The sequence below is a fragment of the Dama dama genome, chromosome 4 (assembly GCF_033118175.1).
Source record: "Dama dama isolate Ldn47 chromosome 4, ASM3311817v1, whole genome shotgun sequence".
NCBI lineage: Eukaryota > Metazoa > Chordata > Mammalia > Artiodactyla > Cervidae > Dama > Dama dama.
The window spans coordinates 20,737,279-20,751,695 of NC_083684.1; the positions used below are offsets into that span (position 1 = coordinate 20,737,279).

The following is a 14,417-nucleotide window of genomic DNA, read 5'->3' on the forward strand; positions in this document are numbered from 1 at the left end:
CTTGAACCAAGACTCTATGACTCAACTCTGGGCCAGGCCTTCCTGAGATCTTCCTGCGGGGCGGGGTGGGGAGTGGGGGTGCTGGCAGCACATTCCCCGTGGCTGCCCTCGGGTGACCCCTTGAAGGCGGGCCGCTGTGGTGTGACTGACTGGATGCAGGCGCCCCTCAGCTCTGCAGGCAGAGGCTCCTCAGGCTCTGGCTCCCAGGAGCTCCCTCATGGGACGAGCCTCTGTGTGCCCAGACCTCTTCTGGTTCTGGGGTTCCCACTCAGCCTCCACATGTGGTCGGCACATGCTCTCACGTGGTGTGTCCTCTGAGGGGGCGGCCATACCCCCCAGCCCCGCCTGTCTCCCCTCACTCGTTTACTCCCGGGGACAGAGGCAGACAGGCTGCAGGGCTAGCTGTGGGTTCACATGGATGGTTCCCAGGACCGTGACCAATCACAGCTTGGCGATCCTGCTGTCCCCCGCCTGCGGGTGAGCACCAGATGGGGAGTCGTGAGCCCTCCCCAGGAAGAGGGCTGTGGCTCCTGGCAAAGGCAGCCCAGTTCTCACGCCCTTTGAAGTCTCAGGCTGGGCGACTGGGGGCAGGAGAGGCGCAGGCAGCTCAAAGGCCTTATTCATGGGGCAGCAATGACGTGGAAGCTGAAGGCAGGGTGCCACTCACCCAGTGGCCTTGGTTCCTGGGGAGTCCTAGGCTTGCATGGCTGGTTCAGGACCGAGGTCCCAGCACAGGCCTTGCTGTGGCTCTTGCGTGGTCCTCTTCTGGGACCCGTTTCTCTTTTGGGGGCTGTCCACCGGTGGGGCACCCCGTGTCTGGTTCCTCTACATGGGGGTGGGGAGCTCGTGCTCGGCCAGGAACAGGCAAACAGTCCACCAGCAGGTAAAAGGGTTTCCCTGAATCTACCAAAGCTGAAAGTATGGCTCTGACCAGGTGGCGTCCCAGCAGCAATGTTAGTGACAAAACGGGAGCCGCCCAGATGCCCCGTGGCCAGTGCCTTGCCGACCACTGAGAGCAGCCAAGAGAGTGTCTCAGTGCTGAGTGAGGAGGGGCCCCGAGTCCTATGGATCAGGTTCTAAAATGGAAAAAACGATGGTCAGGGAGTGGCTGCTGCGCAGGAGGTGCCCCGGAGAGTCTGGTGTGGTCATGTTAGTTTGACTGATTATGGAGTGCTGCAGTCCCGAGGGTGCTGGGTGAGGCATGCACCAGCCTACTTGTTTATAACTTGTGTACTGTCTCTCACATACCATGTGCTTCAATAAATAGCACCAACAGAGCCACAGAGGAGAAGGCCATGTGAGTCCTGGGAAGGGAAGGGAGGAGGACACGGGGCAGGTGCGGGCCTTGCCCATCTGGCAGGAGGAGAGACCCTGACATACCAGCGCCTGTAGCATACCAACCTCATGGGCCCACCTCTGACTTCCCCCAATCCCCATGGTGGGGCCAGCCTGTCCACCCCACCCTCCTCTGAGGAGGGTTTGTCGTCAGCACCACGCACTCCTCAGTGAGAAAGTGCTGGGGGGCTGGCACACGGCTGCAGACAAAGGTCTGTCCTTGAAGTGGTTGCTGGCGCTGGGCCGGCTGTGGTGACCTTTCGCAGAGGAAATGGGGGCTGTCAGGGAGCCCCCCCCCCCCCCACCTCCGCATCCCAGGGAGAGGCCGCAGTGCGGTGAAGGGGCTGGGAGTCCTTGGGCGGCGTTGCCCTCAGCCGGCCTTTAACATGAGTCAAGGGGAGGGTGGCTAGGGCCAGGGTGGGGGTTCCTGAGGCAAGATTGGACGGCTTCAGGGAGGAGGTAATGGTTTTGTGTCGGGCTTGGAAGAGGGTTGGAGGTCTCAGGCAGGTCTGCAGGCGCCCCCCACCCCGCACATCGCCTGGAGCACCGGTTGGCTGAGCACCAAAGGCTGAGCAGGCCGGACTGCCTCGGTCTGACAGGCCTGGGCTCCGCCTGCGCCACCTGGTGGCGGACCTCGCTGCAGCCCGGCACACGCCCATCATGCGGCCGCCCTCAGGAGGAGGGACTCCGGGACGACTTTAAAGATGCCAAGGAAGGCTCTGTTCTCCCTGGACCGCAGCCCACCACGGCCTGGTAAGGCAGGAGGTCCCCACGGGCCAGGAGGAAGCAAGCGGCCCAGAAATGTCTGCCTGTGGGCAACCGCACCTCCAGGGAAGAGGCGGGGACGCAGACTGAGGGCAGAAGAGCGACGCTGCGCCCAGAGGGCTGGCCCCACGAGCTTAGGGGCCATGCCTGGGCCAACATTTGTCCAGCCAGGGAGGGGGGGTGTGTGAGGCCCCTCCCAGGGGAGCCATGGGTTGAGCAGGACCCCGAGAGCAAGCACCCCTTCCTGCTCCCTGCGGGATGATGCCTGTGCTTGGCTCCCAGAGGCGGCTGCTGGGTTCCCTTAACTGCACGCCTCCAGCCACCTTCCCCCTCACGCTGGCCCCCAACCGGACGGGGCCCCAGTGCCTGGAGGTGTCCATCCCTGACGGGCTCTTTCTCAGCCTGGGGCTAGTGAGTCTCGTGGAGAATGTGCTGGTGGTGGCCGCCATCGCCAAGAACCGCAACCTGCACTCCCCCATGTACTACTTCATCTGCTGCCTGGCCATGTCCGACCTGCTGGTAAGTGTCAGCAATGTGCTGGAGACAGCGGTCATGCTGCTGCTGGAGGCTGGTGCCCTGGCCGCCCAGGCAGCTGTGGTGCAACAGCTGGACAATGTCATCGACGTGCTTATCTGTGGCTCCATGGTGTCCAGCCTCTGCTTCCTGGGCGCCATCGCTGTGGACCGCTACATCTCCATCTTCTACGCCCTGCGGTACCACAGTGTCGTGACACTGCCCCGGGCGTGGCGGATCATTGCGGCCATCTGGGTGGCCAGCATCCTCACCAGCCTGCTCTTCATCACCTACTACAACCACACGGTCGTCCTGCTGTGTCTTGTTGGCTTCTTCATAGCCATGCTGGCCCTCATGGCCGTCCTCTACGTCCATATGCTGGCCCGGGCGTGCCAGCATGCCCGGGGCATTGCCCGGCTCCAGAAGAGGCAGCGCCCCATCCATCAGGGCTTCGACCTCAAGGGTGCTGCCACCCTCACCATCCTGCTGGGCGTCTTTTTCCTCTGCTGGGGCCCCTTCTTCCTGCACCTCTCGCTCATCGTCCTCTGCCCCCAGCATCCCACCTGTGGCTGCATCTTCAAGAACTTCAACCTCTTTCTGGCCCTCATCATTTGCAACGCCATCGTGGACCCCCTCATCTACGCCTTCCGCAGCCAGGAGCTCCGGAAGACGCTCCAAGAGGTGCTGCAGTGCTCCTGGTGAGGCTGGCAGTGCCGTTGTGTGCCCCAGGCCTGTGAGGCCGGGGCAGTCCCTTGGCAAAGAGGATCGGCTAGGCCATCTTTGAAGGTGAGGGTGCACAGGCCTTCGGGGGCCTGAGAGGGGAATCGCGGGACTCTCCAGGAGGCTGTGCGGAATGAGAAGGCTGGGGAGATGGTGGGGCACGGCCCCCCACACCTAGAAAGGAGGGCCCCCACCCCTCCATCCAGAGACCCACTCCGGGCCGGTGCCCACACCCCACCCCGCCCAAAGCTGTGGGAAGTGCCGCTCCAAGGACTTCATGACCAGCACAGAAGGAGGTGGGGGCCACAGCGGGGGCTTCTCTCTCTTCTAATGCTCTGTGGTGACTGGGGAGCCAGGCTCAGCCCGTCTGTCAGCAGCACATGCATTCGGCAGACACCCCAGCCAGGCCTGCTCTGGGGAACCAGCGGCCAGTATGCAGGCTCCAGGGCCAGGAAGCAGTGCAGCAGTATTAATAAATGCGATGCTTGGTGCAACCTCCTTCCCATCTGTCATGCCTCTTTCCAGAAGTTGCCTGAAGCTTGGGGCTGAGGAGTCGGGGTGTGGTGAAGAGGGGAAAGACTTAAATCCCAGGAGCCAGTCAGAAAACATGGCTCACCTGCCCAGGATATGAAACCACAGCCCCCAATGTCAGAGGTCCCACCTGGGGGAGGGTGAGGAGACCCCAGTCACACCCACTCCATCCTGTGTCTTTGCATTCTGTCTGTGGTGCAAACCCCACGCTAGAGGTCCCCCATCCCGAGTCACCTCCATTGTGACAAGACCCTGGCACTGCCCGGCTGCCCTCAGTTGCAACAGAGGCAGGACCATGGTGACCCATGTGTGACTCTGGCTAGAACATGGCCCTCTCTCAGCCTCCTTATCTGCTGCAGGGTGGCCCAGAGGCTGGGGTCTGCTCTTAAGTTCTGTCCTGCTGGGAGAAAGGTCAGTGCCCCACCAGCCCTGAGAGGTCTGGGACAAGCTGCCCAGAATAGGGTGTGGCTCTCCAAGGGCTACAGGGATGTCCAAACCCCAGGGGTGTGGGCTGGGTCCTCCCTCTGCCCCCCCCCCCCATTCCTCCACAGACAGAGCATATGCCCTACCCTCTTGCTGGGACAGGCTTGTGGATGAAAAGCAGGGGTACCAGCCAGCCCTGCTGCCCCCTGGCCTGTCCCCCACCCCAGCAGCGCCACCTGATTGTTGGCCTCGGGGCTGGGAGCTGGTTCCCGGCAGGGCCGGTCTTTGCTGGGAGATGGAAGATGAGTCAGCCTCAAGCCAGCCTCAATTCCTCTGGGGACGGAGGGGGAGCGGTCCTGGCTGGGAGCCATCCCGCAGGGTGGCAGGTGGGTGATGGGTCCTGTTCAAGAGGGTGCGAAGCTTCTTCCTTCCAGGGAAAAGGACCCCCTGAAAGGGGACAGGGAGGGGCCCCAGGCAGCTGGAAACCAACCACAGGAAACCACATCAGAGACACGTTGTGGGGGAGGGGCATCTCTTGAGAACAAAAGACCCTTTCCAGACTTGCCAAGTTGGGGAGCTTCATGAGGGGAAAGAGGGGCACCCCCAAGCAGTGTGAGCACATGGGAACAGGCTACACGCTGTGGCTGAGACCCTTCCGGAGGCTTTTGTCGCTGAAATGTAAGATAGGGCTTTCTTGTAGGTGGTTTCACTCTACCCTCTGACCTCAGGAGACTGATGGTGTCGTCCAGGGTGTGTACCGTGAGTCTCTTCTTTTCTGACAGTGACCTCTCCCGTCTGCAAACACCAACTCCCTACAGAGCTTCTCCCCACCCACTGAATTTCCTTGGCCTCATTTGGACCAAGACTCCAGGGGCACGAGTGACAGCAAGGAGTCAGACAGACACCACCCCCCAGGCTGATAGGTCTTTGTCTGGCTTGTTTGTGTCCTTATGACAATCCGGGACACCAGTGCTCAGCTACATCCAGCAGCAGCTACATCCAGGGGCGTGTCTGGCAGGGGTACAAAGCACCCAATCGTGCTAGGTCCACTTGGAATGTCCTGGCAGTGCCCTGGGGCAGCAGGGGCAGGTGGCGCCCCACTGCAGAGATGAGCAGTGACAGAACTGCCATAGGAGCCCATTGCCAACTCCTGCAGCCACCGCCCTTCTGACTCAGATGTCTAGGAGCCTTGCCCCAGCTTGCTTTCTTGTGGAGAGAATCTAGTGCCCGTTTCAGCCTTGCCTGCCTCCCCCACCATCAAAGGCTGCGGGCAAAGCTCAGAGTACCTGGTCTGCCCCTTCTCGACAAAGGAGGGGGTGCTGGGGGGCGTCCCTTCTGGCCTTCCTGTGTGGGAACATGGGGTTGGTCCCTAATCAGGTGTGCACAAGAAAGACCCTCCCTGCTGCGCCAAGGGGTGAGGCTCCCGCTGGGGAGGGGAGCAGAGGGCAGTCGGGGCGGGGGCCAAGGGCCAAGGGGGGCTTCTATTGTCCTCCCTGGAGCTCACCAGCCCCGCCTTACGGTTGCGCGGAGCCCGGAGACCCGGTGGCGGAGGAAGGCGGCGCCGCCGCAGCGCGCGGTCGAGCGGGAATGCGCGGCGCGGATGCTTGCTGCAGCCGGTGCCGCAGTCTTCGGCGGCGCCCCGGGATTGGCCGCGCGAGATGACGCCGGGCCGGGCGAGGCGGGCGGGGCCCCGCCTATAAGAGCGGGCGGCGGGGGCGGCCGAACCTCCGCAGCCAGCTGCAGCCGGTCCGCTCGCGTCTCGCAGCCGCCCGCCATAGCACCGAGCATGAGGGAGATCGTGCACATCCAGGCCGGCCAGTGCGGCAACCAGATCGGGGCCAAGGTGAGGCTGCGCGGCCCCGTGTGCCGGTCCCCGCACTGGGCGCGTGTCCCGCGTCCCCAGCGCGCCTCCCGCGTCCCCAGCGCGAGCGGGTCCCGGGGGAGGGAAGCAGCGGGGAGGCGTTGTGTGCGCACAGCGGCACCCCAAGCCCGGCTCACCACTGCGAAACCTAGGAGAAACGGATGGGATCGCGTCCCCCCCCCCCCCCACCCAATGCCGGCGGGCGGCCTGGACGCCGGGTCGCCCCTCTGCCAGTCCCACCCGGGCCTTTCCGCTGCCCCGCCCGGGTTACCTCGGGCCTGCTGGAGGCACAGCGCAGGTCAGCGGCTCCCTACTCTCTAGCCCCCCCGCCGCTGCAGGTGCAAATGGACGGCGCTGGCTGGGCGTGGCCCTCTTCTCTGGGGTCGCAACTCGGCCTCGGGCGAGATGGGTGGGGTGGACAAGCTCGGGTGGGGCTCCCCCAAAAGCTATAACGATTCCCTCTGCCCTCCCACGCCAGGAGCTTGATGTCCCCCGAACGTTCAGAGCCGCCCCCATTTCCCCAGCTAGCTTTGACAACCCTCAGCTCCCTGGCCCCACCCTGTTCCTTTGTTGGGGAAGGAACTGTGCCCGGACTCAGAATGACCTTGGTCCAGGACTGGACTCTCCCTCGGCGTAGCACCGCCCGGGCCACCCCTCCCCCAACCCTACTTAGAGACGGCAGGTCTAGGGGTCGGTGGTGGGAACAAAGCCGGGCTGGAGGGCGCGGTCCAGAGCTGCTTCCCCGCTAGGCCCCTCCCCTCCATTGTTAGCCCCCCTCACAGATGTCTGGATTGAGGCGCGCAGGCCACGTTCCGCCCCCGCCCCCGCCCCAGGAGGCAGGTGTCGTATCCCTAGGTCCAGAGACGCTGTTCCTTGCCCAAGGTCACACAGCAAGTGGAGACAGAGCCTCTCCGCCCTCCGGCTCTCGGTCCCTGCAGGCGCCCACCCAGCACAAGACTCAGGCTGGGTGGGTGGGGCCTGCTGCCCTTTGTCAGCACCAAGGCCAGGGGCCCAGCGGGGATGGTGTGGAGCAGGTTCCCCAAGGAGAAAGTGGGAGGAGACAGGTCCTGGAAGGGAAGGGACCAGGAAAACCTTCCTCAGGAGGCTGTTGCCATGGAAACCAGGCAAGAACAAAAAGCTAATTACAACAGGGCTGGGGCAGCCACGTGGCTGACATGTAAATTGCAACTCGGGCTCTAGGGTGGTGGCGCCTCATATGGGGGGAAGGCATGGTGGGGAGACACCCTAATCACTGAGGAGACAGCTGTGCCTGCCCGAGGAAGGGAGGTGGGGGAGGGGAGGCCTGGGGGACCAAGGCCTCAAATTAAATCAGGCCTCTGGGGGCCGTCACTGACAGATGCCCTGGCCGGGCAGGAGGGGCCAAAGACTCATTACTGTGGCCACAGGGGCCAGGCCTGCCCTGAGCATCTGCTCCTCTGAGGGTCAGGGGTCACTGACGGGAAGGAGGGCAACCCTAGTTCCATCGTAAGCCTGGGGAAGTGTTGGTGGGGTTGCTTTGTTTCCTTCTGAGGCTGCACGGGCACCGATCGGGCAAAAGCAGGTTCATGCCCAGCTGCAGCCCCAAAGGGCGGGGTGGGGTGGGGGTAGGGGTGGGCAGGGGGATGGGGGCAGCTGCCTGAGTGCTGGGCACTGTCCTCTGCAGAGATTTTTTTCCTGCTTTAAGTTCGGTGCCCTTTGGGTTTTCCTCATTACTTCTTATTCGTTTGAGGTTAATTTCCTTAACTCTTGTTTGTTTTTAAAAGTAGTATCTGATGCTTTTTAACAGTACAAAAGAGAAGTGGATTGGGAAGGAGGGGAAGCAGTGAGCAAAGGAGGCAGTCAAGTGGTTTCCTTCTGGCCCCCCTGCCCTGGAGGACCTCCACAACCAGGCTGGAAGAGCTCAAAGCCCGGTAGGGGCATTTGCCTGCACAGGCGCTCAACAGCGGCCTGTGGACAGGGTCTGGCCGTTTCCTACTTCCACACAGGTGTGGGCTCTTGGCGGAGGGAGACCAAACTATTCCCGCCAGTTGCAAGCGGCCACTGACTGGTGGGGGCGGGGCAGGGTGCCGTCAGACTGTTACAGGTAGGCTGTTACCCTACTTGGGGGCAGGCTGCCTGCTATGGGAAGGATCCTGGCTGCGGGTGGGGTCGGGATGGGAGGGGTTATGGAGGGAGGAGGGTAAGTCTGGGCGATCAGGGCTAGGAGAGACTGCGACAGCATTTATGACAGTGACCAGTGTTGGGCACTGTGCCGGGTGCGTCCCGCACTGCGTCTCTCAAGGTTGCGGTGAGACAGAGTGCTGCCCTCCCGGCAGGGCACGGGTGTGAATCCTGGCCTGTGTAGGCACATCGGGATGGGCGGGGAGCCCCCAGCCCCCACCACGGGGCGAGGAGTCAGGGAACCCCACCCTCCTCCCCTAGGGGGTAGGGCGGTCCCGGAGCCTTTGTCTGCCCCCCCTCCTTGGACACTGGGCGGTGCCTCGGAGAGACGGCCCTGGCCCTGACAGCCAATGGGAGGAGGGAGTTTCTGGTTTCGGACCCCACCCCCACACGACCCCTGCTGCTGTGCGCCGGGTGGGGAAGGGCGTGGAGTCCTAGAGGGGCTTAAGCCCCAGGAGTCCGGCAGCCCTCCTTCTAGAGCCGCACACTCAGCTTGCTTTGGGCTCATCTGTGTGCGCCCCTCTGCGTCCCCGCCCCAGGTGTGGGCGCGGCGGCCGTCAGCACCACGGACAGCGCCGCGGGAGCTACAATTGTGCGTGTGAAATAGGAGCCTGGCCTGGACCCTGGGGTCCACGCGCCACTTCTCATCTGTGGTGATGATCATAATCATTATTTAATTTATAATATAGTATTTTGTTGTTTATTAATGTTACAACATTAATACATGTAATATATTCTGCTAAACTTTTATTAATAATATTTTAAATTGCAATTTATATTCATTTTAACTACAAAAGCTATTATTAACATATGTCCCTTCTAAGAAGTTGAAGCATTGCACAGAAGGCTAAAGTGCCTGTTTAAGCACCTCCCCCTGGTGGTCCCCCTCTTCTGGGTGGAGCAAGTTTTTTTCCCTTATTCTAATCCATTTTCTGTGCATGTGCACCTATGGGTAAGAATTACAGCATCTGTTGTGAGGTGCCCGTTTTTACCCTGAATCTCCTTGCCATGTGCCTTTTTCCCCAAGGATGTGCCTTGGAGATCTGCTCATACCAGTGATGATCTTTTATTGTGCCACAATATTCCAAAATATATTGATTTCTTAAAGTACTTTTTATTTTATTTATCAGTGAATGTGCGTTGGTCGCTCAGTCATGTCTGACTGTTTGTGACCCAATGGACTGTAGCTCAGTAGTCTCCTCTGTCCATGGAATTCTCCAGGCAAGGATACTGTAGTGGGTTGCCATTCCCTTCTCCAGGGGATCTTCCCAACCTAGAGATTGAAAGCTGGCCTCCTGCATTGCAGGCAGATTCTTTACTGTCGGAGCCACCAGTGAAGTCCTTATCAGTGAATAAGGCTTGACAAATTTAAATAGCCACCTAAGGACTTTTAACTTGGTGAGACCAACATTTGCTGAATGCTTTTATTTGTCAGGCCTTGAGTTGACCACTTGAAGTGAGTACTGTCATCATGTCTACTTTACAGATGAGAAAATGGAGGTCCTGAGAGGTGGCACTCTGGTCTGTTGCCTTCTGGAAGCATATGCATTCCATCCATGAGTTCCAGAGAACTCTTCATAGATGTATTGGTGGCTGGGTGACTGAGTCACTCTCTGCCATCCCCTCACATGCCATCTCAGGCTCATTCCTTCTCTACAGAGGTTGTGGATGTCCCAGGGCTGTGGGGCCAAGGTCCTGAAGCCAAGCAATGATTGAAAGCTCTGATCAGGCCCCAAAAGCCTCAGTGACACCTCTAATTACAGCATTAACACACCTAATGCAGGGAGAAAGAAGAAAACTTATCAGTGACACAAATCACAAAGACCAGCTGAGAAGTGACCTTTGCCAACAGTCTCTCTGGGTGAACTGCCAAGATTCCTCTGTGCATTTGATGATAATTACTCTTCATACTTTTTGGGTTTTAAATTTTTAAAGTCTTTTAATTTTTAATATTTTTTTCTATTTGGCTGTGCTGGCACAGCCGAATCTTAGTTGCGGCATGTAGGATCTGAGTTCCCTGACTAGGGATCAAACCCTGGGCTCCTGCATTGAGAGTGCAGAATGTTAGCAGCCACTGGACCACCAGGGAGGTCCCTAAAATTAAAAAAAAAAAAAAGTTTAAAAAATTTTAACTAATCTTTTTCTTTTCTTTTGAGAAGTTAACATGTGTACATGATAAAAACTAAAAACTACCAAAGAGTGTGCAGGGCAAAAGCCTCTCCTCCCAACCAGAACTGGGCTTCCCTTGTGGCTCAGCGGATAAAGAATCTGCCTGCAATGCCGAGGCCTGGGTTCAGTCCCTGGGCTGGGAAGATCCCCTGGTTCTAGAAGGAAACGGCAAGCCCCTCCAGTATTCTTGCTTAGAGAATCCCGTAGATGGAGGAGTCTGGCAGGCTACAGTCCATGGGGTCACAGAGAGTCAGATATGATAAATCACTAAACAACAACAAATCCCATACAGCACTCCCCATCCACAGTGTAACTGGATTTATTCTCACAGCACTCAGACTTCATCTTCAGGCCTTTGGCCCTTCAGGCCCAAGGCCCTGAGATGCAGAAGCTTCAGGGTTTGGCCAAGGTCACGCTGGGAAGGGGTGGTCCAGCTTGCAAGCGAGACCCTGTCCTGCCTTAGTCCTGAGAGAAGCTCTGTGGGTTCTGCCCAGGGCAAACAGGGCAGATTGCAGTGCGGTGAGTGAGCCCTTGAAACTGGGGCTGCGGCATCTCAGCTCAGACAGGCTGGGTGAGCCCAGGTGAGTCACTCCCCATGCAGGGCCCCTGTGGGCTGAGGCTGCTGCTGTGGGCTGCTCCCAGGCCCTGGCACTGGATGGCCTATGCTTGACACTGAATGTTTGCACATCCTAGGCCTGGTCTCCATTACTTACCTTCCTGGGCCTCAACTTTCTCATCTGAAAAGAGGGAAAAAAAAAACCCAGGTGGGTGTTTGTTACTAACCCCTCATGAAGTGGACTCTCAAGGCCCCTCTCAGCAAGTGCAGAGCTGGGTCTGGGGCCCAGGTCTGTGTCAGTTGAGCTCTGATCCACCCTGAGGGCTCTGGTCTCCATGGACGTGTGTATTTTTTATTATGACAATTCTCTTGATGACAGAACTTGGGGCTCTTTTTCAAAGTCACTCAAAGGGACTAGTGCAGGCTTTGGGTCCACACCCCTCATTTTGTACCAGGGCCTTGAGGCTCTCGGAGGGCAGGCCTTGCCGGGGGTCATGACCACCAACTGCCCCTTCCTTTCCCTGCAGTTCTGGGAGGTCATCAGCGATGAACACGGGATAGACCCCAGTGGCAATTATGTGGGCGACTCGGACCTGCAGCTGGAGCGCATCAGTGTCTACTACAATGAGGCCTCTTGTGAGTTCCCCTCCTTGACTGGGTGGGGATGGGGTGGGGCCCTTGACTGCTGGGTCCCAGCATCCCTGCCTTTCTTCCCTTGGCTGGCAGGTGTAACCAGAGACTCACAGAATAAAACAAGGAATCCTAGTCACCCATGTGAGATGCAAGTGTGTTTAATGGCCATGAGACACACGTAGGGGAATGACCAGGGCTGGGCAGGCTCCCAAAGACCCTTCAGGAGGCCCATAGAGGGTCCAGAGCAGGGGTTATCTGGAGAGGTCAGGCAGGGGCCATTCAGAAGCTGGTGTGAAATGGTGCCCTCAGGGACACCTGCCCATGTCCAGGTGTCACCCATGACCTCCTTGTCACATGTGGTCCCTGCCTCTCTGATCCCAGAGTCTAAGCTCTTAGGTGAGAGCACGAGGCTGGCAGGCCGGGGAAGGATTTAGGAGGCAGAAGGGGTGCCTAGCTTCTGTGACCCATGTAACCCACTCCTCTCCTCTCAGCACACAAATATGTGCCTCGGGCCATCCTGGTGGACCTCGAGCCTGGAACCATGGACAGCGTCCGGTCTGGGGCCTTTGGGCACCTCTTCAGGCCTGACAACTTCATCTTTGGTAAGTTTCCCCTGTCCCCACCTTCTCATGGTGGACCCCACCACCAGCAAACCCAGATCAACAGAAACGAGGGCAGAGTCACCTCTGCCCACAATGCTGCAGAGCATCATTGAGCTCGCCAATTTGCAGCGAAAGAGTCCCAGAGAAAGGGTTCTGTGCAGGAAATAGACATTTGTGATTTCAGGCAGCGCGGTGTGTGCAACAGAGCTTACAGGATGTTAGAGAGCTGGAAGGGGTCTCCAGAGCACACCAGCTCATGAGCACACTGCATCGCTGTGGTCAGGGGTCGCCAGTCCTCATGCCCATGACGGTGACAGGGGGAGGGCCTCACCCCACTTTCACCTCCTAGAGCTCAGCACCGGATGCATGGGCATGACCCTCATCCCAACCCTGGGCTGCGAGGCACTCAGGGTTGTAGCTTACCCTTCCAACACAGAGGGCTAGAGGGTGGGTGGACCAGAGGGCTGGGTGGACCAGTTCCACTAGGAGGTCCCCTGAGGCAAAGCAGAGGCAGAAGCTCCAGAAGCTGTGTCTGTGTCCAGATCCCACAGCTCTAGGTGCCGGGGGTGACATCCCCAACACACGATGTGGCTGGCACGAAGAGCCATGGACGTGAGAGTTGCATGCCCCCACTTCATGGAGGGCAAACAGGCACCGAGCTGCCTCCTCGGCTGCTCTCTGGGTGGGCTGTTCAGGCCAGTGCTGGAGCTGTGACCCTGTCTGTTATCCCCCCTGCCCTCCCCACCACAGGTCAGAGTGGGGCTGGCAACAACTGGGCCAAGGGCCATTACACGGAGGGCGCCGAGCTGGTGGACTCGGTCCTGGATGTGGTGCGGAAGGAGTGCGAAAACTGCGACTGCCTGCAGGGCTTCCAGCTGACCCACTCCCTGGGTGGCGGTACAGGCTCAGGCATGGGCACACTGCTCATCAGCAAGGTCCGCGAGGAGTACCCCGACCGCATCATGAACACCTTCAGCGTGGTGCCCTCGCCCAAGGTGTCGGACACGGTGGTGGAGCCCTACAACGCCACGCTGTCCATCCACCAGCTGGTGGAGAACACGGACGAGACCTACTGCATCGACAACGAGGCCCTGTATGACATCTGCTTCCGCACCCTCAAGCTGGCCACGCCCACCTACGGGGACCTCAACCACCTGGTGTCAGCAACCATGAGCGGGGTCACCACCTCCCTGCGCTTCCCAGGCCAGCTCAACGCCGACCTGCGCAAGCTGGCCGTGAACATGGTGCCCTTCCCACGCCTGCACTTCTTCATGCCCGGCTTCGCCCCGCTCACTGCCCGCGGCAGCCAGCAGTACCGGGCGCTGACCGTCCCCGAGCTCACCCAGCAGATGTTCGACGCCAAGAACATGATGGCGGCCTGTGACCCACGCCACGGCCGCTACCTGACCGTGGCCACTGTCTTCCGAGGGCGCATGTCCATGAAGGAGGTGGACGAGCAGATGCTGGCCATCCAGAGCAAGAACAGCAGCTACTTCGTGGAGTGGATCCCCAACAATGTGAAGGTGGCCGTGTGTGACATCCCGCCCCGTGGGCTGAAGATGTCCTCCACCTTCATCGGCAACAGCACGGCCATCCAGGAGCTGTTCAAGCGCATCTCGGAGCAGTTCACGGCCATGTTCCGGCGCAAGGCCTTCCTGCACTGGTACACGGGCGAGGGCATGGACGAGATGGAGTTCACCGAGGCCGAGAGCAACATGAACGACCTGGTGTCCGAGTACCAGCAGTACCAGGATGCCACGGCCGAGGAGGAGGGCGAGATGTACGAAGATGATGAGGAGGAATCTGAGGCCCAGGGCCCCAAGTGAAGCAGCTGAAGGGGTGGGACGCGGCTGCGGCCAGGACCAAGTGGTCTGTCCCCCGAGCCATGTAGCCACTGACACACCCCCGATCTCACCCCCACAAGGTTCAGTCATGTCACCCTGGGGCTCCCGAGTGTTTGTCCTCCAGTATTTACAGCACCCCTGCCCTGCGTGAGTTCTCTCAGCTATCTTCCGCCTTAGGTCAAATCCGTTTCCTGTCTCTGCTTTATTGTTAGCTCCAGGCCTGATGTTTCATGTTTTTTGTTGTTTTTTTTTTTTACTGGTTTCTGTTTATATTTGGAGGGGGATATTTAATAAATTTATTGCTG

At 59.4% G+C, this 14,417-nt stretch overlaps 1 protein-coding gene across 1 annotated transcript; it reads left to right on the forward strand.

Annotated features, from left to right (window-relative positions):
* The first annotated feature begins 16 nt into the window (after positions 1–16).
* Positions 17–14,417, forward strand: LOC133052584 (uncharacterized). The gene is made up of 7 exons (XM_061137532.1): positions 17–3,311; positions 3,583–3,629; positions 4,416–4,529; positions 5,787–6,130; positions 11,561–11,669; positions 12,158–12,268; positions 13,019–14,417. Exons 1-7 carry the CDS (start codon positions 2,359–2,361, stop codon positions 14,092–14,094), a joined length of 2,754 nt encoding a protein of 917 aa, XP_060993515.1. The 5' UTR covers positions 17–2,358; the 3' UTR covers positions 14,095–14,417.